At 32.0% G+C, this 25,490-nt stretch overlaps 6 protein-coding genes across 10 annotated transcripts; 4 read left to right on the top strand and 2 right to left on the bottom strand.

Annotated features, from left to right (window-relative positions):
• Positions 1-1,092: 1,092 nt before the first annotated feature.
• LOC105256629 (protein lin-7 homolog C) lies at positions 1,093-2,395 on the top strand. Its single transcript, XM_011266731.3, has 5 exons — positions 1,093-1,329; positions 1,398-1,439; positions 1,517-1,629; positions 1,723-1,968; positions 2,053-2,395. Exons 1-5 carry the CDS (start codon positions 1,293-1,295, stop codon positions 2,209-2,211), a joined length of 597 nt encoding a protein of 198 aa, XP_011265033.1. The 5' UTR covers positions 1,093-1,292; the 3' UTR covers positions 2,212-2,395.
• Positions 2,396-2,962: 567 nt separating this feature from the next.
• On the top strand, positions 2,963-8,795 carry LOC105256631 (casein kinase II subunit alpha). 2 transcript variants are annotated; one of them, XM_025408987.1, is made up of 8 exons: positions 2,963-3,148; positions 3,946-4,177; positions 4,267-4,378; positions 4,478-4,690; positions 5,469-5,663; positions 5,838-6,189; positions 6,441-6,518; positions 7,555-8,795. In XM_025408987.1, exons 2-8 carry the CDS (start codon positions 4,083-4,085, stop codon positions 7,674-7,676), a joined length of 1,167 nt encoding a protein of 388 aa, XP_025264772.1. In that variant the 5' UTR covers positions 2,963-3,148; positions 3,946-4,082; the 3' UTR covers positions 7,677-8,795. The 2 variants fall into 2 exon arrangements, with proteins under 2 accessions (XP_025264772.1, XP_011265035.1); XM_011266733.3 differs by having other exon boundaries at positions 6,441-6,534; positions 7,555-8,793.
• Positions 8,796-11,407: 2,612 nt separating this feature from the next.
• LOC105256632 (ubiquitin-like modifier-activating enzyme 5) lies at positions 11,408-13,738 on the top strand. Its single transcript, XM_011266734.3, has 6 exons — positions 11,408-11,547; positions 11,877-12,012; positions 12,088-12,284; positions 12,420-12,606; positions 12,697-13,033; positions 13,120-13,738. The coding sequence occupies exons 1-6, from the start codon at positions 11,408-11,410 to the stop codon at positions 13,305-13,307; spliced, it is 1,185 nt and encodes a 394-aa protein (XP_011265036.1). The 3' UTR covers positions 13,308-13,738.
• LOC105256633 (actin-related protein 6) lies at positions 13,544-15,008 on the bottom strand. The gene is made up of 3 exons (XM_011266735.3): positions 14,833-15,008; positions 13,788-14,759; positions 13,544-13,712 (listed from the first exon to the last, which is right to left on the bottom strand). Exons 1-3 carry the CDS (start codon positions 14,904-14,906, stop codon positions 13,583-13,585), a joined length of 1,176 nt encoding a protein of 391 aa, XP_011265037.1. The 5' UTR covers positions 14,907-15,008; the 3' UTR covers positions 13,544-13,582.
• Positions 15,009-15,218: 210 nt separating this feature from the next.
• LOC105256634 (46 kDa FK506-binding nuclear protein) lies at positions 15,219-18,458 on the top strand. Its single transcript, XM_011266736.3, has 4 exons — positions 15,219-15,411; positions 15,612-15,701; positions 16,139-17,141; positions 17,349-18,458. The coding sequence occupies exons 1-4, from the start codon at positions 15,402-15,404 to the stop codon at positions 17,434-17,436; spliced, it is 1,191 nt and encodes a 396-aa protein (XP_011265038.2). The 5' UTR covers positions 15,219-15,401; the 3' UTR covers positions 17,437-18,458.
• A 943-nt stretch (positions 18,459-19,401) lies between these two features.
• On the bottom strand, positions 19,402-24,902 carry LOC105256635. 4 transcript variants are annotated; one of them, XM_025408871.1, is made up of 6 exons: positions 24,787-24,902; positions 24,353-24,667; positions 21,720-21,979; positions 21,268-21,563; positions 20,619-21,196; positions 19,402-20,439 (listed from the first exon to the last, which is right to left on the bottom strand). In XM_025408871.1, the coding sequence occupies exons 3-6, from the start codon at positions 21,836-21,838 to the stop codon at positions 20,158-20,160; spliced, it is 1,275 nt and encodes a 424-aa protein (XP_025264656.1). In that variant the 5' UTR covers positions 21,839-21,979; positions 24,353-24,667; positions 24,787-24,902; the 3' UTR covers positions 19,402-20,157. The 4 variants fall into 4 exon arrangements, with proteins under 4 accessions (XP_025264656.1, XP_011265042.1, XP_011265041.1 ...); XM_011266740.3 differs by lacking the exon at positions 24,787-24,902 and having other exon boundaries at positions 24,418-24,773; XM_011266739.3 differs by lacking the exon at positions 24,787-24,902 and having other exon boundaries at positions 24,330-24,773.
• Between the last annotated feature and the right edge of the window lie 588 nt (positions 24,903-25,490).

Below are 25,490 nucleotides of genomic sequence, written 5' to 3' on the forward strand. Positions count from 1 at the left end.
TAACACATGTTGATGTCACAAACGTCTCCTAAATGTATATAATATGATATTATAGATACGTTTAAGAAACGCTTATGTAATCAACATGTATTGGATATATTTGTATATAAAAAACATGATAATTAAAGACAGAAAATTTAAATTTAAAATTGGTTAAAAATTTAAATTTAGTTTTTAAATTTTAAATGCTTTTAAATTTTAATTTTAAATTAATTTATATATAAAAATTATAGCAATGCCAAGCGCTATCGGCGAATATCTTTATCCCATCTTTATTTTCTTTTTGAGAAAATGAAAATTGTAATATTTATAAACTCCAATAAATATTTTTGCCTCTCTAGCAGATATAATTATATATATATGCATGTACATATATAAATACATACATAAGATGTTTTCTGGATTAGAAATATTAAAATTATTATCTAGAATGTATTAATAAGAAAATCTAACAATTTTTAACATAAATAAATAATTTGCTTATGTATATGTGTACGCGTATATTTATCGCATTTATCACCATGTTTGCTTCTCTTATAGCATACAGCTGGATTATATTCTTGCATCATGAAAATATCAGTAAGATTTTGTAAACATCGTACAAAATAATAAAATATTTTTTATTTTAGATATTTGAAACTGTTAGATTTTTTAATTAACGCGTTCTAAATAAATGATTATATTTTTTTATAATGGCATACTACTATGGACAATAGGACTCATTCAGGTAAATTATGCATTAAAAAATAATGCATATATATTCTTAATTTCTCTTACTTTTATAAAAATGAAGAATCAAATAGTACATACGACCTAGTATATGCAAATACCATTTTTTACATGTTTAATGTGTACATTAGCTTCCTAAAATATTATAATACATTTATGAATCACCTTTATAATTTCAGATTTTTAATCGACAGTCATGAATGTACGAATATCTAGACACGATGCGTATGCAAAGTGCGACAACTCGACATATTAGGGTCTATTCAGACAAACTGATAGAAATTCATAATTCAAAGATAGCTCAACCAATCACGCTGCTAGTAGGAAAAACGTAGCTCTGACGCAAGTGTGTTTGGAGATGGACCTTTAAATTTGATTCGAGTGAGTGAAAACAAACATTGATCCATCCTCGACCATTTTCGATCAAAAGTATTCGACGCTACTCGAATTTAATTTTGCAGTCACAAATAAATACGTTGTGCTGGAATATTTTTGCTTGGCACATATATACGCGTCGAGGTGTAATTGGAAAAAAAATTACAGATTTTGTGTAATCAAAAAGTATGGCAACCATGGGCGAGCCTCTTACGTTAGCGAGAGGTAAGTTTTGATCAGCCTCAATTAACACTAATAAATGATGTTTATTACTCTTTTGTCTTTTTTTATAGACGTCAAGAGATCTATAGAATTATTAGATAAATTACAAAAAGGTGAGTAATTTTTGAATACGTGTAAAATAAATTCTTTCATATATTCATTAATATCTATTTAATTTTATAATATTCAGGAGGTGAAGTTCCTACGACAAAATTGGCAGCATTACAGAAAGTATTACAAAGTGATTTCCTTAGTGCAGTGCGAGAAGTATACGAGCATGTATACGAAACTGTTGATATTCAGGTAAAATTATAGACAGTAGTTGTTTTAAATCGATAGATATTTTGTATCTGTGTAATTAGAATCATTTTACCTTTAAAAATAATTTTGCCAAAGGGTTCACAAGATGTACGTGCATCCGCAACAGCAAAAGCAACAGTTGCTGCCTTTGCAGCCAGTGAGGGTCATGCACATCCACGTGTAGTGGAATTACCGAAAACGGAAGAAGGACTTGGTTTTAACGTTATGGGAGGTAAAGAACAAAATTCGCCGATTTATATATCTCGCATTATCCCTGGTGGTGTCGCCGATAGACATGGTGGTTTAAAACGCGGAGATCAACTTTTATCAGTTAATGGAGTGGTTAGTAGAAATTTTTGTTTCTTTTTTTTCTCCTCAGCATTGAAAGTAAATCTTTTTTTAATAAAGAAATAATACCTGTTTCAGTGCGTTGAAGGGGAAAATCATGAAAAGGCGGTTGAATTATTAAAGCAAGCACAAAATTCTGTAAAATTAGTAGTGCGATATACTCCACGTGTTTTAGAAGAAATGGAATTACGTTTCGATAAACAGAGAGCTGCTCGTAGACGTCAACACATGCAATAAATATTATATTTAAAAAATATACAAAATATTTAATTATGATCGTTAAAGGAATGCAAATTATCAATTATGGTATCCATATACTTTAACTACTTATGCTCATAATCATAGTTTAGTTGGCTTACAGCATTCTGGCAATTGTATTTATATTCCTATTCATCAATAAATGTTATCTATTATCTATGTATTTCTAACGATTTTTTATTCTGTAATTAATTTTATCAATTATATGAAGCAGTTTTCTTAAATTTTATGTAGAATGCAAATTTATTCGATGTACAATATTAAAACTATCTTTGTTGTGTTTGTTATATGTTTTGTGAAATTACCTGTTTATATAGATATATATATATATATGTATATATAATATAATATCACGAGGTCTATATACTCTGCTATCAGACAATTCGATTCCAATCAAAAAACGAAAGATATTAATCTTTCTCTGTCAAGTTACTCGAGTTCGTTAATGGACTAACATTTAATTGACCAATCAGAATAAAGAAATGTATGCATCTTTTGTTCCTATTGGTCAATTAAACGGTACTTTATCCTACGGATAAAATTTTTGAACGTACCCCATAGATGAGCTTCAAAATGATTACAAATTTTTTCTGATCTCTAGAAAAGACTTCGCTTATTTTATAGTTTTTCCCCGAAATTTGAAAATATATATGCAATAATGTGATAAAGATGTCGCTGCACGTTGCGCGTCATAGGCAGGTAGAAGGTTTCCGTTCTAGATATTCAAAGTCCGCGGCGGGTTGCCGGCTGCCATCTTGCACCTCGCTCGTTTGAGAAGCCGGCCGCCCTCAAAAATCCGGAGTTTCACGCGTTTGCGCGGCCTCAGCTAATCCGTGAGTAAGTTTCGTGCATTCGCAACGAATCCGAGAATCCATCGTATTTAATCCGATCAAGATTCGGGCCCGGAATGCTCTAGGTGAGTCCAAAATAGGTCTACATCAATCGCTCGATCGTGATGGCGTGTGATTTACTGGGTACATGTGTGTACGTGCCTTGTGCCTCTTGCATGTGCGTGCTTTTGCTTCGGCTTGGCCGGTAGATAGGTAATCTCGTTACGATATACTCTAATCGCGGATGCAAGAGTACTTCTCTCTTTACTCGTACGATTTTTTCGCGCGAATATTCGGGCCATTCGACGTACGTTGGATATCCGAGATACTGACATTACAATCGATAAAGGAAAATATTGAAATAATGTGTCTTCTTCTTTTCTCTCCATTTCTCTCTTTTTTAATTATAATTAATAATGACTCGGATTTATGTTTCTAATTGTAAATTTTTGTCGTGTCTGTTTTTATCGCCTCATAAAATTTCAAATGGCTCGCATGAAATTTATCGTATAGTTTTTTAATCACAGCAGATTAAGTAATGGTGCCTGGGAGTTCGAATTTTCTCAAAATTTCCAAATATACGTGTGCATATATATGTGTTTATTTTTTAACAAATTTTTTTATAACAATTTTATATATATACATATCTATATATATAAAATAAATTTTTCATATAAAAATATATGTATATTTTATATATATTCTGAATCTTTTATACTATTCTATCAATACATATATTAAAACATTAAAAAATGGTATTGTCAAATTGTCTCTTATACAATTATCCATTTAATTGATTTATCATTTAAAAATATTATTCTACTTTATATTCTTATGTAGGAATGCAAACTCAGTCTCAATGTAAATTATGTGAATTGTTTAGGTTTATTACTGTTCTCACATGTACGTAGCTGGGTAAACAGGAGAGACAAAGTCATTAATAGCTATAAGTTTGGAACAGATAGTCGAGACAGTATATCATTTATCAAGACGCTTATCGATAATAATATTTCTGAGAGAATGGCTTTGCCAAGTAGAGCGCGAGTATATGCTGATGTAAATTCACATAAACCAAGAGAATACTGGGACTATGAATCTTATGTTGTCGATTGGGGGTAAGCTATATCATATGTCAGAGTATCATTGATATTGTCCACATTATGACATATATTTTACTTAGTTTCATGATTATTTTCTGATATAGGCAACAAGATGATTACCAGTTAGTGAGGAAGTTGGGAAGGGGTAAATATAGCGAAGTATTTGAGGCCATAAATGTTACAAACAATGAAAAATGTGTTGTAAAAATATTGAAGGTACGATAATCCATATATCGTATTATATTTAATAAGCATGTATAAAATAACAAAATGGAAATGTATAGTACTAATACTATATTTTTTTATTTGTTGTAGCCTGTAAAAAAGAAGAAAATAAAAAGGGAAATAAAAATTTTAGAAAATCTTAAAGGTGGGACCAACATAATTACACTCCAAGCAGTTGTTAAAGATCCAGTTTCAAGAACACCAGCATTGATTTTCGAACATGTCAACAACACAGATTTCAAGCAATTATACCAGACGCTAACTGACTACGACATAAGATACTACCTCTACGAATTATTAAAAGTGCGTGTATTGTTTTAAGTCGGAATGGAACCAAAATATCAATTCATCGTGAACCTTCGAGATTATTGTTTTTATAGATGTAGGTGTACATTGTAGCTTTCAGGAAGAATCCAAAGATATACTGTTTTTATCTTTCTTGTTAATATGAAAGATATAAATTCAATTTTATTACTTAGTTTTGCCATTATTCTTGCAAGATATTGCTACTTTGGATGAAAATGAAGATTATTACACATGTTTTATCTTTCAAAGTAATTTATATTTAATTTATATTTTATTTTATTATGAATTTTCCAGTAATTTTGATAGCTTTTGTATAATGCTTCTTCTTTCTCTATCTCTTTTATTTTTTTCATTTTTCATATTTATATAATTATCAATATTATTATTGTCATTTATGCTTTTTTTCCGTGACAATATTTGAAATATTAACAGCTAAAAATTATAGTTAACATAAATAAATCGAAATTTGTTCATACATATCTAATAGTTTTATATTCATTTATTTTCTATTTATAATGTAGAGTGTAATTTTAAAGATGTTATTGCATTCTGTATTAAAAAGATGAGCATGTGACACTTTCTTTTTCATCCTGTCAAATGAGTCAAAGATTTTTTTAAAGTTTCAGCAATTTTTTTAAATTTTTGGGCTCTTGTGAATATTTGTTGTAAGTAATATTTTGGTAACATATCCAATCACATCCATTGCATCATCTAATCGTGAATGCAGAAATAGGGATATTTTAACATTTAACATATTTATTTTGTTTCTGCACAGGCGCTAGATTATTGTCACAGTATGGGAATTATGCACAGGGATGTGAAGCCGCACAATGTTATGATAGACCATGAAAATCGAAAGTTACGATTAATCGACTGGGGACTAGCAGAGTTTTATCATCCTGGTCAAGAATACAATGTACGAGTAGCTTCCCGCTATTTCAAAGGTCCGGAATTACTTGTAGATTATCAAGTAAGTATTGTGCAGTATGAAAGGATAATAAAAAAAGACAAAAGGATGGAGAAAAAGAAAGAATTGGCTGGATCATATATGTGTTTATGTACTTATATATATATATTTTTTTTTATCTCTTTCTACAGGTATTATACATATAAGTTAAGAGAAATATTTTTTAATATCTTGCAGATGTACGACTATTCATTAGATATGTGGTCGTTGGGTTGTATGCTCGCAAGTATGATATTTAGGAAAGAACCGTTCTTTCATGGACATGATAATTATGACCAATTAGTTCGAATTGCAAAAGTTCTTGGAACCGAGGAATTATTTGAATATCTTGACAAATATCATATTGAATTAGATCCTCGTTTCAACGATATCCTAGGTCGACATTCGCGTAAACGTTGGGAACGTTTTGTACATTCGGAAAACCAGCATCTAGTATCACCCGAAAGTTTGGATTTTCTTGATAAACTTTTACGCTATGACCACTACGAGAGATTAACTGCGCGCGAAGCAATGGAACATCCATATTTTTGTAAGCATATACATATATATGCATATATCTATGCGATATAAATGTTCTTTATGTTTTGTTATTTTTTAGAATATATCTTTATATATATATATATATATATATGTGTGCTTGCGTGTGTATCATGAGGGAAACGTATTTAAATATCGAAAAAAGAAAATTTTCCGTCTATATAATTGCACATTTATATTGCATATTATATATTGTGAAATCGTGTCAAGTGTAGCTTTCTGCTTAACTAATTTTTTTTCTAGATCCCATAGTAAAAGAACAAGGTCGATTGACCATGGTGTCGTCATCACCTACTCCCATGACAGGCTCAGTGCCTGTAGGTGAGTAGCGGCCCAGGTAATGTCACCACTTTAATCTACCTCTAACTCCTATACTCTGACATGATTATAATATAGTTAACTTATATATATATTGGTCATTAAAAATTTAATACTGTAAAATATGTTTCTCTTATTTCATCAAGAGTTGTGTTCTTAAGTATGTATTTTCTCTTTTCTCTTTTCCAAAATTGTTACTTTTAGCATTTTATACCCTTGTCATCACGACAGATTTATAATAACGTATCTTACGAAGCAGTTGCATTCGTCTGTATAAATTTTTATGCGTACAATCGCATTCAAACAGATGTAATCGCGAATGTTGTTTGCATTTTACATTGAAATAACTTGTATGTAACTAAGGTAAAAGGAAAATGTAAGTTGTAAATACATTATTATTACAAATAGAAAATATTGATTACACATATACATATATTGTTCATTTGTTATATTAGTTCTTTTCATATATAACGCTCAATCGTGTGTGTGTGCGGTGTGTGTATGTATATATGTGTATATATACATACACATATATTTATTATGCAATGACACACATAATTCTATTTGTAAGTTTCTAAATCCTCAGTTTTTATGCCTATGTCTTGTTGCCGTCCTATGTCTATCGTTTTCCTAATAAGAGATAATTTTAGCAATTATCTCAACATGTTATTTGCTAGTTTCTCTAATGGAGATAAAAAAATGAAGATAAATATAATTAATATTACATTACAAATAGTTTGAATCATTTGATTGACTGAATCTAGAAAAAAAGAGACAAACGTTCTTTGTCTCGATGAATCAATCAATCAAACATGTGATCCGAAGCATTTGTAATCCATAACAGAGAGGACGTTTACGAACTTGAAATTGCTTTTTAAACATATGAATAATTCACTATTTTATTTATTCATTTGTATTGAAATTAAATGAAATGAGAGACATCATGTATGTTTAGATTGATATAGATTGTGCGACATATTGATATTAGTAAAAGTTAGTTTCGTATCAAAGTGATTTTTTAACTAGGAGATTATTACAGATCATCGTGGTGTAACAATGAGCACTATACCGATTCATGGGACAAACGGATTGGAAAGCATGGAAGAAATTGGCAGCGGGTGTTTGATCCTTTCAGAAGAACTGCCTCAAGTAATATTATAAGTTCAGCAATTCTGAATCTCGACAACCCGATTTCCAATCTACTACAAAATATTGCAATGCAGCAGCAAATATTTCGTATTGCCAACTATATTCTTCTCCATATGAGAATCATTCTGATTTGTAACAACGGCTTGATCGATGATCCCATCGTTAAGACTGAAGTATCTAATTTCGCTTTGTCTCCTTCAAAAATGTATAACCACTCGAAATTCGCAATGTACTTAGTGTATCATGGGAGATTAGGACTCTGGCACAAAATCTACCACATGAGAATACATGCTCCGTCCATATTGGCCGGTATGCATGCGATATCAAAAACAGCGAATTGTTTATTTCCGTTCTACGATTCGCGGTGCGTCCCACTATATCTACTATTTTTTCTGATGTTGCTATTATTATCATATTTTTGGCAAATCTATAAATGCATAAAGATGCAGCTAGATTCACTCTCATTTGATGAAAGATGATTATTTGTGGTTACACAATACATAAAGTGGTGGAGATTTTAAGCAAGCCACCTATTTGCATTCACATACACTCGCGTACACAGACACACAAATGAACATATACACAGTCATACTTATACCTTAGGCCATTCGGTTTAGTACTTTTAACAATGATAAAAAAAATGTTCGTTTATATCTGATACCACAATAGTTGAATAAAATGTTTGTTATAGCCAAGTACTCTTTGTGCTTTGTGAATACCTGCTCTGTGCATCCAACGCATATTATCGTCATTATTTTTTATCGAGAGTGAGAATCGAATGATCATTGATCTAAAGGCGCGCAGTAAAGTGAAAATGTACGTATGTGTTTTACGAGTGTTCTCACTATTATACAGTGTCTCCCTATTAATAAAAAAGGATTTAAATAAAAGCAGGTTTTACGGTAAAGTCCATTAAATAACGCGCGCAAATTCACAAGCACCTTAAACACTTGGCACAAAGCCTATAAATATTATTGACATATATACTAGTTTAAAAATCTTTATATATGTATATATACATAAACACACACACACACACACACACACATATATGTATGTGCATATTTATAAACTTGGTCTCTTTGTACATGTTGATCATTCTCACATAACTTACACTAGAATTTATTTTTCATGATTTCACAAAATTGCTCTGTATTTTTATTATATGCATTGAAAATTATTCTATATAAATATATATTGTAAGATCAATTTATACGCATAATGTACATTCGAGAGAATTTACAAATCAAGACGAGACGTACTTGTAAAGAATGTATAGGAATACAATATTCTCTTGTATAATTGTATCTTTTTTGTATAATTTTTCCAAGATTTGTCAGTTCCTATATGAATATGCATTAAGATTAATCGATTGCCATTTATATTCTCGCGCATTAAAATAATGCGCTAATAGCAAACAGAGTCTGCTAAAAATATAATGTGTTCTACATGATTAGTTAAAATAATATTTGTTTCTTTGACTGCATATTTTCGCATATATACATATATATACATACGTAAGCATAATTCAAACAATACATTCATGAACATACACATGCAGATTAATAAAAATATAATATGCATACATTATAATTAATAAATGTTGCTATACATATGGCATATAAACATGTAAAAAAGAAACTATATATGCTATATGAATAGTTATATGAACATGTTTATTTTGTCAATTTTACACTATCACATGTGCTACATCAAGTATAAATTCATTCATAAACATACACATGCAGATTAATAAGAATATAATATGCATACATTATAATTAACAAATGTTGCTATGCATATGGCATATAAACATGTAAAAAAGAGACTATATATGCTGTATGGATAGTTATATAAATGTTTATTTTGTCAATTTTACACTGTCACATGTGCTACATCAAGTTAATCAACATTAATATACATGAATGTTTAACTGGAAAACTTTTATTTGACAATAATGACGCGCATGTTTATTCAAGTTTTCACATCCCTTGTTTTTTAAATATATAAGAGACAGTTAACACTAATTTAATTTTATAGAAAAGGGGAATATGGAATAATAATCGTTATGTTTAAATAAATTAGCTTAAAAATATGAAAATACAATTAAATGTCGCTAATAGAAATAATATATTATGCTAAAAATTATATTTTTCTGTATCGTAATATGCGAGATACTTTGAGAGAGACTAAAAAATCGTTTGAGATACTTTGCCTTCTTAAAAAAGATTTGAATGTTTTGGATATATTCGAACATTTTTTTTATTATTCTCTTTTTCCGCCCTTTCTTTCTTTCTTTATTGTTCTTTCCTTCTATCACCAATTTCATTTTTTTATATGAAAGAATTATTATGGTAAAACACTGTTCTATTATTTCTCATTTTTATATTTCATTGCTTTTCAGTCAAAGTTCACAAATAAATATTTGACGTTTAATTATTTTTTTTATATAAATATATTTTAAGCATATTACAAACAATGAAAATGATTAAAGTACGACAATAAAATTTGTGCAAAATTACATCAATTTAAATGCACAATGATGTGTGCAAGACACATTGATGTATTTAATATTTTTTATGATATCTCCATACCATAAATAATAGCAAATAATTTATAAACTTTAGTAATTATTTAATAAAGATTGTTTTCTTTCTGATTCTGCAAATATGAAACATCATCTATATGCAAAATGTAACAATTTTTTATATAGTACTACTTGCTCTGTTATATATATATATACAAACACAATGAAAAAGACTAAGATAATGTTGTAATATATAATTAAAAGATGAAGATACATATGATTTTATTTTTGTCAAATTAATTTATCCATTATCTTATGATAAAAAAAATGCCTTTATTACTACTATCATTAATTTGAACAATAGATTGTTTTTTTTTATTTCCAGAAATAAAAATTGATGATAACTGTTTATGTATAAATATATATATATATATATATATATATATATATATATATATAAAATAAAATATACTTTTAGATAATTTCATTAATGGAGCTTGGAACACATTTAATGTACTTAATATGCTCCCAAGCAAGATATATATATATATATATATATATATATATATATATAAAATATAGTATATATTAGTCGAATATATCGAATGTAGAATCGAAATTTATCAAAGTAGTGGCTTGTCAACTTATTTCCTTTGCATACATCATAAATCAAGTTTTTCTTTGTCCATGTCAGTAGCTAAGAAAGAAGATTCCATATTGGACATTATTCATATCAGATTGATGCTTAGGGATTTTCATTATCTCAGGTGATTCATCATTAACCAATGTAAATAAACAGGTGTCATTTCTGATGGGTGGCACCCGATTGACCACGTCGCCAATTGGCCAATTCAAAATAGGACTCTCTGATTGGTCAATTGTTGCTGGTTACCCTAAGTACAGATCGATATAATTGGTGCTTAATAGCAACGTGGGCAAACGGGACGCTTCTAGCGCTGTTCAACACATTACCAATTGGTCAATAGAATACTAGAATCTTCTGATTGGTCAGTCGTGCTAGTTACCTTAAACAACGGTCGATATATGTGACGTAATATACTATGGAATGTGTAACAGGATCTCCTATGATGTAGTCAGCTGATCAGTGTCAGTGATCAGTTGTCAGTTTCAGTGTGCTTTCAATACTGTACAGTTGATTTTGCAAAGAAAGTAGTTATTTATTTTAATAATTAAATAATTTTTCTTTTATTAAAATATGGATGAAGTAGAAAGCTTGCGGCAGAGAATTATAGAACTCGAAAACGAGTTACAAGAAAAGAAAGATAAAGATGCGGTAGCAACGAGAGAAAAAATCAAACATATGTCGGAAGAGGTAGTGGACTCAAATCCGTACAGGTAGATTTAAAAATATTTTTCATTTTGATTACTTATATATATATATATATATATATATATATATATATATATTGCGATCGTGTAACATCAATTTTATAAAGTTAAATTTGTATTAATCAACTTTTTTAGAAACGTTATTTCTTATTAAAGAAAGGTTGAATTTACAAAGAATCACTATATATAGGCATCTAACGTGCATAAACACAATATAAGTGATTAAATAACATTTTAAAATTACATGTTTATTTATTATATATAAGAGATCATATACATTTTACAAGAAATTTTTGTAGCAATTTTATGTCTATTTTTTATTATTTTTATTTCAGCCGATTAATGGCATTAAAGCGTATGGGTATTGTTGACAATTATGAAAAGATACGAGAATTAACAATAGCTATAGTTGGAATTGGTGGTGTTGGTAGCGTAACAGCAGAAATGTTGACAAGATGTGGTATCGGAAAGGTAGGAAAGGTGTTATTATTTACTATATGTTATTAGCAATAAATCATTGTCTAACTAATACAACTAATATTTCAGTTGGTACTATTTGATTATGACAATGTAGAACTTGCAAATATGAACAGATTATTTTTTCAACCACATCAAGCAGGTCAAAGCAAAGTAGAGGCAGCAGCAAGTACTTTGCGTTATATAAATCCTGATGTGGAAATTGAAATACACAATTATAATATCACAACCATTGATCATTTTTCAGATTTTATGAATACAATAAGGTATAAATTTATAAAGTGTGTTAATATAGATTATTCAATTTTATAATAGACCTGTGCATATCCTTTAAAGTATATCTGCGAATATTCTTTTTAATTAATATACTTTGTGATTTATTTAAATTTGTCTTTGTGTAGTACTTCCAGCTTGGAAAATGGCCCAGTTGATTTGGTATTGAGCTGCGTTGATAATTTTGAAGCTCGTATGGCAATTAATACAGCATGTAATGAACTTAATCAGAAATGGTTTGAGAGCGGCGTTTCCGAAAATGCTGTTTCTGGTCATATTCAATTTATTGTGCCTGGTGAAACGGCCTGTTTTGCAGTAAGATGTCGATTACATATAAATTGGCTATTGATCACACGAGACACAAAGAATTTTATAATTATTTTGTTGCTAAATTTGAATTTTTAGTGTGCTCCACCTTTGATTGTAGCATCTAGCATTGACGAAAAAACTTTGAAACGCGAAGGTGTATGTGCTGCATCATTACCTACTACTATGGGTATAGTGGCAGGCTTTTTGGTGCAGAATACTTTAAAATTTTTACTAAAATTTGGACAAGTGTCTTACTATTTGGGTTACAATGCTATGGAAGACTTTTTTCCTAAAATGACTTTAAAGCCGAATCCAAATTGCGATGATGCGCATTGTAAACAAAGACAAAAAGAATATGCACAAAAACCAAAAAGTCAACAAAGATCGAGCAAGATTATTGAAGAAAAAGCTATACATGAAGATAATAAATGGGGTATATGAAAAGAAATTATATATACAATCTATTTTTAAAACATATCTTTGCATAACTTTTTGTTAAATATTATTTTTCCTTAACAGGAATTTCTTTAGTTGATGAACAAAGTGGGCAACCAGATGAAGAAACGTCCGTATCGACTTCAGGTGTACGATATGCATATACCATTTCTACACCAACATATGCAACTGATTCAGAAAGAGAACAAACTGTTCCTGAATCTACGGGAGCAAGTTTAGAAGAATTAATGGCAGAAATGAAATCTATTTGAAAGTAGTAGTGCAAAATATAAATGCACACACACATATTCCATATTTGAAAAATTTTTTTAATTTTATATTTAATATCAATCAAATATGAATTGTTATAAATATACTTTATACTTTGTTATAATTCTCTTTGTTGTAAAACAATTGATTTCAATAGCATAATGTGATATTTTACGTAAATATTTAATAAAAAGTGGAGGAAAAAATAAATCATGATACATACATACATACATACATATGTGTGTGTGTGTGTATATGTATACACAACACGATAGAATTATATATCAAATTTCTCAAAACATATAGATGGACCCTCTTCTTCATACTCTTCTCTTGTTACCAAAAGATTTGAGAATATTGTGTCTTGTGAAAGTTGTTTCCCACCGAACCATGCATAAGTAATTGGACTAGAAATAAAAGAATATTCATTAGACTTTTTGCAATATAAGAAACAAATGGCAATGAAACATAAAAATAAATACTTTTGCGGTAAATAAACGTTTACGGCATATTCTGTTGGAGCTAAACTTCTAATTTCTTTGTAAATTCTGTCCTTAAATCCTGGAAACTTTGCATTACCACCAGTTAGAATAATATGGGATAGAAAATGAGGCCATGTTTCTTCGTCGCAGGCTTTTATAGAATCTATGACAGCTTCGGGAATACCCATTTGTCGAATACCAATATCCGATGGATGAAATAATATTTCTGGTATGGCAAATCTTTCATTAGTCAAACGTAATGTTTGTTGCTCATTAGATGGTTCTGGATCTTTAAGATATCCACGTCGCAAAGTTGTATAATCTGGCAAAACATAATCCTTAGCGATGGTATTTTTCTCCAATTTATATTTAGCCCGTTCCATATCTTTAAAGAAATCTTGAGATACAAAACAACAATCTTCTTTTACTTGATTAATTACATACGTCTCGTCCATAACATGTAACTGACGATAAGATAGTATTTCCTTTAGATGATTTGTTAAAAGCTTGCCACCTACGTCTATTCTTCGTATACCTTCTTTTACCTTTGTATTATTGATAAAAGGTATAATATGCGTAAAACTATAACCACTGTCTATTACTATGCAGCATTTTGTACTAGGATTTTCGGTTTTGTAATTGTAACACGAAAGACTAGCTGCATTTATTCTCAAGAGACTATGACATTCGTATTCCTCGAAAAAGATCTCTGTCATAGCTTCTTGAATGCTTGGAAAATTAAACATTGGTTCTGTCACTATCACAGACGACTGACTTAAATTCACCGAACAAGACTCCTTTGAAAATATATAATCCCATAGAGTCTTCTGAATATCCCAATTCACGAGATAACCTTTCTGGAAAGGTAACATGTAGAATAATCCAGAAGCGTCTCTGCATTCTTCGATTTGATTTCCTATGAAAGGTCTGCGACGTTCGCTCTTTGCTTTCATTATACAATTTGGAACTAATCTAAAATATAATTCCATTTTAGTCATAGAGTGTAAATTGAAGATTCAAGTTTATTACATTTTTATAAACTTACTTGGGTGTTTCATTGGATAAACCAGCTTTTGCCATATAAGCACCATTGTCGAGAATAAAGGTGGAATTACTCATATTTAAAAAATATCGTAAATGCAAATTTAAACAAAGTTTTGATTTTGTATGTTCCTCTACCGGTAATCAAATTTCTGTCGTCATTTGAAGCCGGATCTACATTGGTCGTATCGTAACGTCGCAAGGCAAATTGACCAACCATAGTCGATTATTTCAAAAATAATCAAGCATAATTGGTGAATTTGCCTACGACTTACGACTTGCGACGTTGCGATACGACCAATGTAGACCCGGCTTTATTCTTGTTATTACTCGTAGAATGTGCATGCGCATAAGTTTAAATTTCGGCGCAAACTCTGTATTATTTGTATATATCACGTGACACGCGTCTATGATATTCGTTACTGTTCACGACCCTTACGACTTTCGAGATTTGTTCGGTGGTGTTCTTGCAATCGTAACAATCGAGGCGAACGGACGTATACAAGTCTCCCCTTTCCATTTGATAAAGAGATCTATTATACGAATCTATACGAATCTTATAATTATTACAATATGTTTTGGGGTAAGTGATTTCTATGTATACATTTGATAAAAATTTAATAAAAAGGTAAACGTTTAATGTAAAGATTCACGTGTTCCGGTAAAATATACGTTACAAGATGGCATCGCCACGTGTACTTGAAAAAACAAGAAACACGCATTTTAAGATGAAACGAGACTTATATTAGTATGCTTGATTCTTTATATTGTTCGTTGTTACAGCATTGATATTAGAACCGTTCAAACGGTACACGCAGAAAATAAAACACACATTCCACATAACTATGGCATCTTTGGATACATCATTAGCCGGTAAGTGTCGGTTATTTTAATACGTTTGGAGATTCTGGTTATTCTGACCGAAACTCGTTTTCTTCCACTTTAATATAATAATATTTGTACACGTGGAATAACAAAATCGCCACCCATAAGCATATCGTGCATATGTATATCTAAACTTTCTTTAAAAAATTGTATGTTAATTTTTAAGCAAAATTCAAAAATAACATTTATTCGTAAATATATACATTTGTATTATATATGTATATGTAAATGGTGATTATATTACAAAAGGTTTTCTGAAAATACTTAATCAATTAGTTAAGATAAAGATATTTCTTCATTGGGTCGAGATAAAGAAATGTCTTTCTTATCTTAAGTAATCGATCAAGTATACATGGAAGTCGTGTACTACAAATATATATTGTATGGAATGTTTATTTATGAAATTTTTATCTATTTTATTATAGCTAATAATGAAGCAATACAGATAATGGTACATAATAACAAAAAAAACTTTCTGCTTTGCACTTTAATAAAGGGCAAAGTAAACCAAGTACCGCTTGATTTAAAATTCGAAAAAGGAACTGAAATAACCCTTTTCTCCAATGGTCAAGGTTATGTACATCTAACTGGATATGTAGAAATAGAGTCTTTTGACATTTCTAACAATAAGACGAATGATTCAGAAGAGCAAAAAAAAGTAAATGAACAAGCACAAAAAAAACTTGAAGACAATAAAAAAGATCCAAAGTCGAATGGAGCACCCCAGAAAGCAAAGCTAAGCAAAACTAAGCAAGAATCTCTTAATGATTGCAATAATCAAGATGATGATGAATCTTCAGAAGAAGATTCGGATAACATTGAATATGAAGGAGACAGTGATGATTCTGATGATTATTATGTTGATGAGGATGAAGAAGATGATGATGATAATAAGGAGAAGGAGGAGGAGGAGGAGGAGGAGGAGGAAGAAGAAGAGGAGGAGGAAGAAGAGGAGGAAGAAGAAGAGGAAGAGAAACAAGACCAAAAACGTGAACAAAACAAGCTAGCAAAGGGAACAGGAAAAAAACTAGAGAATCAACAGCAAAAAAAGAAACATGATAAGCAAAATAAAACCAATGGAGAGGCAATTAAACAAGAACAGCAAAATATGAAACGAAAAAGGAAATTGGAGAATCAAGCGCAGAACAGTCCAAGTGAAGCAAAAAAGAGAATTATTGAGGGTGGTGTAATAGTGGAAGATATAAAAGTTGGTAGTGGTCGACCTATAGTAAGTGGCGACATTGTTGCAGTTTATTATGTAGGTCGCTGTAAAGTTGGAAATCGAGATAAGAAAGTTGAGGTGTGCATGAAAGGAAAGGGTCATAAATTCCGCCTCGGCAGAGGACAAGTATTAAAAGGATGGGATGTAGGACTTGTTGGAATGAGACTTGGTGGAAAGCGTCGTCTCACAGTACCTTCTGATATGGGGTATGTATATAGAATATTCGTATATTCTTATATTTTCCTTTTCCGTTTTGAGTTATATTAATGATATATTAATGTTATATTAATGATATATTAATGTTATATTAATGATTTTATATAACGATTTATCTATATAACTTTTTATCTCTATATTTATGAAACTTGTATTATTTTGAGTGTTAATTTAACGGAGCAATGTTTCTCTTATAGGTACGGATCTAGAGGCTTTCCTCCTACAATTCCTCCTTTCAGCACACTTACATACGAAATCGAACTGAAAAGCATTGATCTTAAGTAAAAATATTAAGTATCATAAATCTAAACATTTCTTACAGATTCAAGATTTTTTAATTTGGCTTGTATTTTTCGATTTAAAAAAATATTCATAATTTTTCGCGCATATATACATTTCAAATTATTTTTATTCGGAACAACTCGATAAATACCTCTTATAAAAAAAATGAATGAGACAAAAAAGGAATGATGTACGAATAAGGCTAAGAAAGAATTGATGTATAAAACGATTTATATCTGTAATGAGCAGAGTTCGAATCTCGGTGCCGTTTTCCTCACTCCATACTGGCGGTCGAGCGCCGCGAAAAACAGTACCATCTATGCCGGTCTAGTGATGGTAGCAAAGAGTATCGTCGCATAGAAAAAAAATATAATTTATATTATTTTATATATTATATATAATATTAAACATTCTATATTAATATATATATTACATATATAATATATATTTTATATATTTATATATATTTATTTAATATATATATATACATACATTTTTTTTATGCGATGGTACCCTCTTTGCTACCATCACTAGACCGGCGTAGACGGTACCGCTTTTAGCGGTGTTCGGCAGCTAGTATGTACTTGAAGTGAGGAAAAATGGCACAAAGATCCGAGCTCTGATAATGAGATTCAAATTTTATTTTAAACGAAACTGCGAATTGACTGTAATTTTTGTAATTTAGAATTTTTTTGAAACAAGACATTACATGAATTGAATGATGCGAATTAAATTTATATAATTTTTTTTAAATGAGACATTGTATAAATTGAATAATGTGAATTTTTTTATCATATGTGATTGGAATTTTTCAAGTTCTTGAGTATCTACATTTATTTAATATGAAGCATGAGCAAAAAACTTTGTAAAAAAAACTTTATTTTGTAATAACATCGTAATATACATTCCTCGATTTCCAATTATGCGTTAATGTACTTTTTCATGTAGTTTAAATAAAATATAAGTTTGGCATTGTATAATCTATTGTACTGGAAATAATTATATTAAACTAAACTTTGAAATCGCAAAATATACTAAGTCATTAAATAGTTTTATATAATTTATATTCGAAAATTCTCTAAATATCACATATAGGATATAGATAATTTTATACTTAATAAATTGAACCAAAATATCTTATACCTTGATTTTCTATATAATTTGCAGATGGTTACTCATTTTATTGATGTGGTTTAAAGCAATTTGAACATTTACAATTGCTATGTCGAGAGAATATATATTCAACAGCTACTTGGGAAAGTTTAGCAACTAAATATAAATATCAAAATAATCTGTATCGATTCATCAAATACATATATTTTAAATGAACAAATTTAATCGCTCTTCTTTACAGCATCTCGATTATCCTTCCATGATAAGGTACACGATCCATTTTTGCATTCTTTTATTAATTCTGGACATGGCTCGTCCCCCTTGGCCTCTTTTCCTTTATTTCTTAATTGCCACCATTTGATCAATAATGGTTGTATCAGAAATCTCCATATTATTAGAAATATAGGAACAGCAAAGCATGGTACGCACACCATTCTGTATGTGTGTGTGTATAACTTAGTTTATAATCTAGAATTATACAAGCAGAAGCTTATTTTATTATTTTAAGAGAAAATAGAAAACATATTCATCTTAGAATGATATTATACAACTATGCTATGTTCTGATTACGATCAATCATTTCGTTCTTTTTCCTTTTAATCTTTACGTACGTACATCTTTTATTTCGAAAAGGATTCTTACCTCGGAGAACGGGCAAAAATAATGCTATATATCGAGTTTCCGCGGAACAATTGAGCGAATGTGAAAGAGATCGATACGAGCATAACCTGGACGAAATCGTAAATTTGTGCGATTTTGTATATCACCGACAACTGAATGTTCTTGATAAATGCAAATATATGTCAGTTAAGTGGTAAATTGTCTGTTCACACTTTGTTCATCATCACTAATGTATTCGTATTCGTGATACGAAGGTTATACGTTTCAATAGGTTTACACTTACATATACGTCCTCTGACGTTTTTATTATGTTTTCACTGTCTTTGCTTGCAACGCCGCGCTGAGCGGACTAGTCGGACTAGTGTTAACTTGATGCACATGCGCGCAAAAATTATCCGTTACGTAGGGAACTTTGCAGTAAGAAAACACAGGTGGATTGGTAGATATAGATAGATACCGTCACGCAATTGTCTATCGAATAGAGAGGATATTTAAAGTGAACTGAGAATTCTTTTTATTCGATAATCAATTGTGTAATATTCTTGCTGAAAAGCTTCCATAGATCTTAGTTTCTCTTTATCGCGCGATATCGATAGAATGATAACGTTACCACGCCTATATTTACTTAAACTTAGCCCGATCGTAATGCTATACGATCTCTGATATTTAATTATACGTAAGGACATGGTCACAGCCATTCATTGCGAGATTACATATCTCTATATATAAGGTACTGAAATAGATATGCATATGAAACGAGAGTATTTGTATCGCAAAATGTCTGGTGAAAGAGCCATCAAAGTATTTCGTAGAATATTCTAAAATCTATTAAAATATATAATGTATCGCGCATTCAGATGACACCCGAGATTCCCAGAACTTTCCAACTGGTCGGTTTTTAGTAAAGGAGAAATTTTAAGAGCATCGATCGCTGCGAATGATTCGCATTTTTAAGAAGGAATGCATCCGGATAAGATAAATCTTTGACTCTTAAATGCTTCCAAACACTTTACGACCTCTCGTTATGCATAACGAGACGACAATGATGCTTAATATGAAGAAAATTAAGCCGACGAGAGTGGTGAGGACTCTGCACCATTGCCGTTTCCGTTTCGCTTTTGCGATTGTTCGAGTTAAACGCTCGGCACGCGTTACGTCGAGAGTGAAATCAAAGTCCTTTTCTAGGTCTTGAACGGCCAAGCGCTGATTCGAATCATTGGACGAAGCGATCGTTTCTTCGCTAGACGAGCCAACATCGCTGTAATCCAACTGCTGGAACATTGTATCTTATATATAATGTGGATATATATATATATATATATATATATATATATATATATATAAATATACTTATAAATGTCAATTTACAACTAATTGGATAAGAAATTTGAAAAGATCTTGTCTTCTTTTTACAAAGCAGTGGCGATCGAGCATCATTATTGAGTACTCACCGTTGAATATTTCGATTCGGTCGAGGTGAATCCGTTTTGGCACCGCTTAGAATCTTTATCCGGTCCAAACGATAGTTTCGCGCAATCACTTCCAACTTTTTTGCCATCGAGGTAGTCAAGGACGTATGGACCACTGGACGTTTCGCAAGACTCCCTTTCTATGTTTTCGCGTCTCGTTATTCTATCATTCTTAAGCAACAACGCGGATCGCACCGAGTTACTCTCATAGAAAGCACGGGACCCGTATAATTCAGAATTGGCAGAATTCATTCTCGGCGGTACGTCCTTGATGTAACTCGGTGATACCGATAGATTATCGTCGTTGAAAGCCCAGGAAGGATAAACGTATTCGTATAAATTGTCATTCCTTGGACCGATCTCGAGGGAGACGATACGCGAGATATCGCGCAAAATATCTTCCGGTGCTACAGCAATGCCACCGTCTATCATAGAAGTGAGAGTTCGAGATAATTCGAGCAACACTTCGCGCGCTGAAGATCTCAGCGGTGATGACGCCAACGATGACGACGGCGGCGAATAGCTACACGTGCAACCGCATACACGACAGGTATAGATACCTGTTGGAAGAAAAAGATACCGCCATCATGTTTCTGAAATTTGAGAGAAAGTAAAATCTCCGCTTTCTGACCTTCATAATCGATATTTTCGGCCTGATGACACGCGACGAAAGGCCAAATGGGTTGCGGTACGCAAGCTGTCTCGTTCTCGTGAATCACGGCCAGACCACCGTACGACAGATCTCTCGTCGACGTTGACGCATAATAAGAGCACGAACCGACCGATAACAGCGGAGAGTGGCTCGAATAACCGGAGCTGATGGACGTTTTGTAACATCTCGCATTAACTCGCTGAGCTGTAGCTGCTGACTTGCCGCCTATGATGCCGCTTACGAATTTAGAGATCTCGCCCAAATCTGACCTTACCCTGAAAGATGATTTTATCGAGTATTTATAAGGACGAAGAAGAGATAAAAATAAATTTAAAGAAACAGATGTAAAAAATCTCTCCATTATTTCTCGTCTCTTTGCACTTATTTCAAAGACTCTAAGAGTCATTTATAAGTGATATTGCGGCTCCTACCATTCGATCCCATACGGCTCGATTGTAGGCGACACGGCGTAAGCGCGTCTTTCTGTACCATCGGAATTGATTCTGGAATCGCGCGGGATCGCCGCTCGAACGCCGGTACTCGAATGCATCCCCCGATGGCATTCGACGGCGTCCGATGACGCATAGGGTGCTACCGCATGTAGGTTCGTCCAAGGCCGGTAACCATCGTTGCATGCTCAAACAGCTGCGCTCTCGTCATCGATGAGTCTCGTAGCTTCTTCCTGAGAGCCCTGAGAACCATATGGGGCCATATATATATTTATATATTACTGTTTATTCATATTTATATATCGCGCGCGCCCTCAGATACGAATGCACCCGCATTCGACGGATGAGCAATGTTTCAAGGTCGCTTTCACATCCACGTTACATTACGTTCACGGCCGACGTAAAAAGCGCTATTACGTTATTCGTCGGACATACTGGACGAATAAACATTAATGTAGGTCATTCTTCTTTTTTAATTTACATCGATGAAACAATTTTTCAATTTTATTCGCGACGTTATCAATACTCTCGTAAACGAGTTATTTCTTCTTTCAGTTTCTCAAATTTCGTCAACGAGGAATGTGTGCGAGAAAAAGAGAAAGTGAGCGCGCGCGCGCGCACTTTCGAATTAGGTCAACTTAATAATATTGAAAAATACCCTTTGTGTTTGTTATGTTCAATTCCGCTAGGTGTGTATATACGTTATAATATGAAATTATCGATTCTTCATTTTTAACTCTTGTCAAAATTATGACTTTTCTTTACGTCACTGGAACCGGTCAATCGTTAATTCATTTCTCTGGTATATTTTATATAAATATTACTTCGATACAATTGCAACATTACTAAACTTATATAATTATCTAGAATCCGTGGATCGAGGTGCATGCTGCGATATGAGAGAAAGAGAGAGAGCGTCGTACATTCCATCATCAATTGCCAGCCGACCAGCCAACTACTTTCACCTCGGCACAGCACGTTCGTCTCAATGTTTACATATTACACCGTATAGAATGACCGACCGACGTTATAAAAGCTCCGCATGAGGAAAGAGCAATCTTTCCACATAACTCGATCAGTGATCATGACCGCGATTGACATAATAATCTTCAACATTTTGCATTCTCTGCGCGCGCTTATTTTACAAATGAAAAAATGCTCGCTAAATTTATTCTCGATTCTTGGGTAATTTTTGACTCGATCTGCGCGCGATTATATTTGTGAATTCTAAATTAAAAACATGTCCACTTTTTTTTCCTTGTACATTACAGATTGTAATTTTAAGGTGTAAATCTTAAAAATTTCTTTGAATCAAAAATTAAAACTAAAGGGATTTATTGATGCATATATATGGAAATGTGCGAATGTGCACATTCTCTCGGTGTCAAGCTGTTGACGAGCATTACGGAAGAGAAATAAATATATTTGTGAATTAAAAACATGTTCACTTTCTTTCTTTGTACATTGCAGATTGTTTTAATTTTATGTTTATAAATCTTAAGAGTTCGAATCAAAAATTAATACCAAAAGGATTTACTGATGTATATATACGGAAATTATGAATGTGCACATCTTCTCAGTATCGAGTTGTCGACGAGCATTGCGGAAGAGAAATATATACGTAATGAGACATTTCTCTCTCTTCCTTGACAAGATGCGGAAATTATGTGTATATAGATATAAGCTAGATATTATACACGCAGCACGCACAACGTAACGAGCAACGAAACGAAATCGCGAAAAATATATTTAACTCATGGACTTTCACTCGCACTCATTCGGGCGTCGACGGAAAAGAATCGTCGTCAATCATCATTCTACCGCTTTGTTTCGATCGAATGCTTTAAAGATTTATCATACTTATAATCGCTTTCACAGCAATAATATCTCTAAGCGGGTAGATAATAAAACAAACCGTCGTTGTGTTTCCTCTCTCGGGCATTTATATTTCAATTTGCAAGTATTTATGTTCGTGGGTCCTTTATTATTCGCGAAATTTAACGTTCAAAATCGATACTTTTGTTCGCGGGTGACATGGAATTTGCGATAGATCCAAAGAAAGAAGAAACGCGATGTCCATCGTGAATTGCAATGCTCCGCGATATTTCGGAGCAAAAATAATCGAAATTTATATTAGAAAAAATAAGAGAAATCCCTATCTCGAAAGGAATAAAGAGCAGAAACAAAACGACGATTTATACATGCCATTATTGATTAAATAATGATTAGATTACAAAGAGACTTCTTAACTTACAAATTGTATCAATGTGAATAACAAATTAATATAAGATATATTAGACGAAAGACATCGCCTCGTTTTTATATAGAATATTATCCTCTCGGTGCAATTTTAAAAAAATGTGCAATAAATCATTTCAAATACGCGGGGGAAAAAAAGACTACGATAAGTAATTTTATATTCATCACATATCGCGCAACTATATAAATACTTTCAATTTTATAATACAAGTGTCGCTAAAAATGATGCAAATGAGAGGCACTTTATGTCTTTTCTATTTTTCTCTCTTTTCTTTTTTTTAATATTTTCTCTCTTTCTCTTTTTCGTTTTTCTCGGTATTCAATTGTATTCACCTCGCGCGTGAGGAAGTACATACATGAACGGCAAACTTTCACACGTGTATCGTGTCGATCGCACATCCGCTGATGATGATGCACTCACGGCGATTGAAGAGAAACTGAGAGCCTCCACTGGAGACGATCAGCTGCGCGATACGCGATACGTGATACCGCGAGACGGTCTTCTCTCTTCTCATTTCGTGGGGGTCGTATATTATTCGTTGATTATCTCTTTCCTTTATCCTCCTTGTCGTCTACTTTTCCTTCCTAAATGTTTATTAAATACGTTTTTTCCTCGTTGCACTTGTATTTCCAATCCACTTGTGATTGACTTTGCGCATTTTTCGCACGGCCTACTAATTAAATAACAATATAATACTCGAAAAATTTGATGGAAATCTCTCTTTTGTTTTAGACATAAAATGATGCATATAAATGTTGTTTGAAAAGAAATAATTTAAAGCGATATTACTTATCTTTATTTTTAATACTCTTGTAAACTCTCCAAATTTCCGTTTTCCGAGTTAAACGAAATAATTTATTTAATATTTTTATAATCGCATATAAAGCTTTCAATGGGCGTTTTTCAGCAAGCGACACAGAGCACACAGTGTATCACTTTATCCTTGTTGGTTGCCGAATGTAAACAAGGATGAAACGATTCACTGCGTTACACAGTGTCCTTTGTGTCGCTAGCTGGAAAACGTTTATATGTATTCGAGAGAAATTCTTCCGTAGCATTTCTATAGTTTGCCGGACTGGTCGAAATCGAATCGAGAATTCCTGGGGTTTTAAAGGCTTTTGCGATAACAGCCAATCGATACCGGAAGCGCTCCGTTTAACCACGTTGCGAATGGCCAATTATATCAATTTATGCCTAGGGTAACTAGCAACTATTGACCAATCAGAGAGTTCTATTTTGAATTGGCCAATTGGCGACGTGGTTAATCGGGTGCCACCCGTTTCAACCAAAGCTCCAAATAGCCGCATTCAACAGTTGGGCAATATTACTAGATTTCCCGATATAATTTGATGCTGATTGGTCGGACTTGAAACCAATCATTCGATTGAGTCCGCGGCCAATGAGAATATTATCCTTATGATAATTTAACGCTTTATATGCATTGATATATCCATGGTTCTGTTCTTTTCGGCTGTACTGCTGCACTAGTGCAA

This window comes from Camponotus floridanus, unplaced genomic scaffold (genome assembly GCF_003227725.1).
Source record: "Camponotus floridanus strain SB8 unplaced genomic scaffold, Cflo_v7.5 scaffold24, whole genome shotgun sequence".
Taxonomy (NCBI): Eukaryota; Metazoa; Arthropoda; class Insecta; order Hymenoptera; family Formicidae; genus Camponotus; species Camponotus floridanus.

Coding starts and splice junctions, on each gene's coding strand:
- LOC105256634 (XM_011266736.3), top strand. Junction 15,702..16,138: donor TTTGGATACATCATTAGCCG/GTAAGTGTCGGT, acceptor ATTTTATTATAG/CTAATAATGAAGCAATACAG. Junction 17,142..17,348: donor ACAGTACCTTCTGATATGGG/GTATGTATATAG, acceptor TTTCTCTTATAG/GTACGGATCTAGAGGCTTTC.
- LOC105256633 (XM_011266735.3), bottom strand. CDS start 14,906: ATGAGTAATTCCACCTTTATTCTCGACAATGGTGCTTATATGGCAAAA. Junction 14,760..14,832: donor TTATCCAATGAAACACCCAA/GTAAGTTTATAA, acceptor ATTATATTTTAG/ATTAGTTCCAAATTGTATAA. Junction 13,713..13,787: donor AACGTTTATTTACCGCAAAA/GTATTTATTTTT, acceptor TTTTATTTCTAG/TCCAATTACTTATGCATGGT.
- LOC105256632 (XM_011266734.3), top strand. CDS start 11,408: ATGGATGAAGTAGAAAGCTTGCGGCAGAGAATTATAGAACTCGAAAAC. Junction 12,285..12,419: donor GATTTTATGAATACAATAAG/GTATAAATTTAT, acceptor GTCTTTGTGTAG/TACTTCCAGCTTGGAAAATG. Junction 12,607..12,696: donor GTGAAACGGCCTGTTTTGCA/GTAAGATGTCGA, acceptor TTGAATTTTTAG/TGTGCTCCACCTTTGATTGT.
- LOC105256631 (XM_025408987.1), top strand. CDS start 4,083: ATGGCTTTGCCAAGTAGAGCGCGAGTATATGCTGATGTAAATTCACAT. Junction 4,178..4,266: donor TCTTATGTTGTCGATTGGGG/GTAAGCTATATC, acceptor TTTCTGATATAG/GCAACAAGATGATTACCAGT. Junction 4,379..4,477: donor GTGTTGTAAAAATATTGAAG/GTACGATAATCC, acceptor TATTTGTTGTAG/CCTGTAAAAAAGAAGAAAAT.
- LOC105256635 (XM_025408871.1), bottom strand. CDS start 21,838: ATGCATTCGAGTACCGGCGTTCGAGCGGCGATCCCGCGCGATTCCAGA. Junction 21,564..21,719: donor GAGCCGTATGGGATCGAATG/GTAGGAGCCGCA, acceptor ATCATCTTTCAG/GGTAAGGTCAGATTTGGGCG. Junction 21,197..21,267: donor CGAAAATATCGATTATGAAG/GTCAGAAAGCGG, acceptor TTCTTCCAACAG/GTATCTATACCTGTCGTGTA.
- LOC105256629 (XM_011266731.3), top strand. CDS start 1,293: ATGGCAACCATGGGCGAGCCTCTTACGTTAGCGAGAG. Junction 1,330..1,397: donor GCCTCTTACGTTAGCGAGAG/GTAAGTTTTGAT, acceptor CTTTTTTTATAG/ACGTCAAGAGATCTATAGAA. Junction 1,969..2,052: donor TTTTATCAGTTAATGGAGTG/GTTAGTAGAAAT, acceptor TACCTGTTTCAG/TGCGTTGAAGGGGAAAATCA.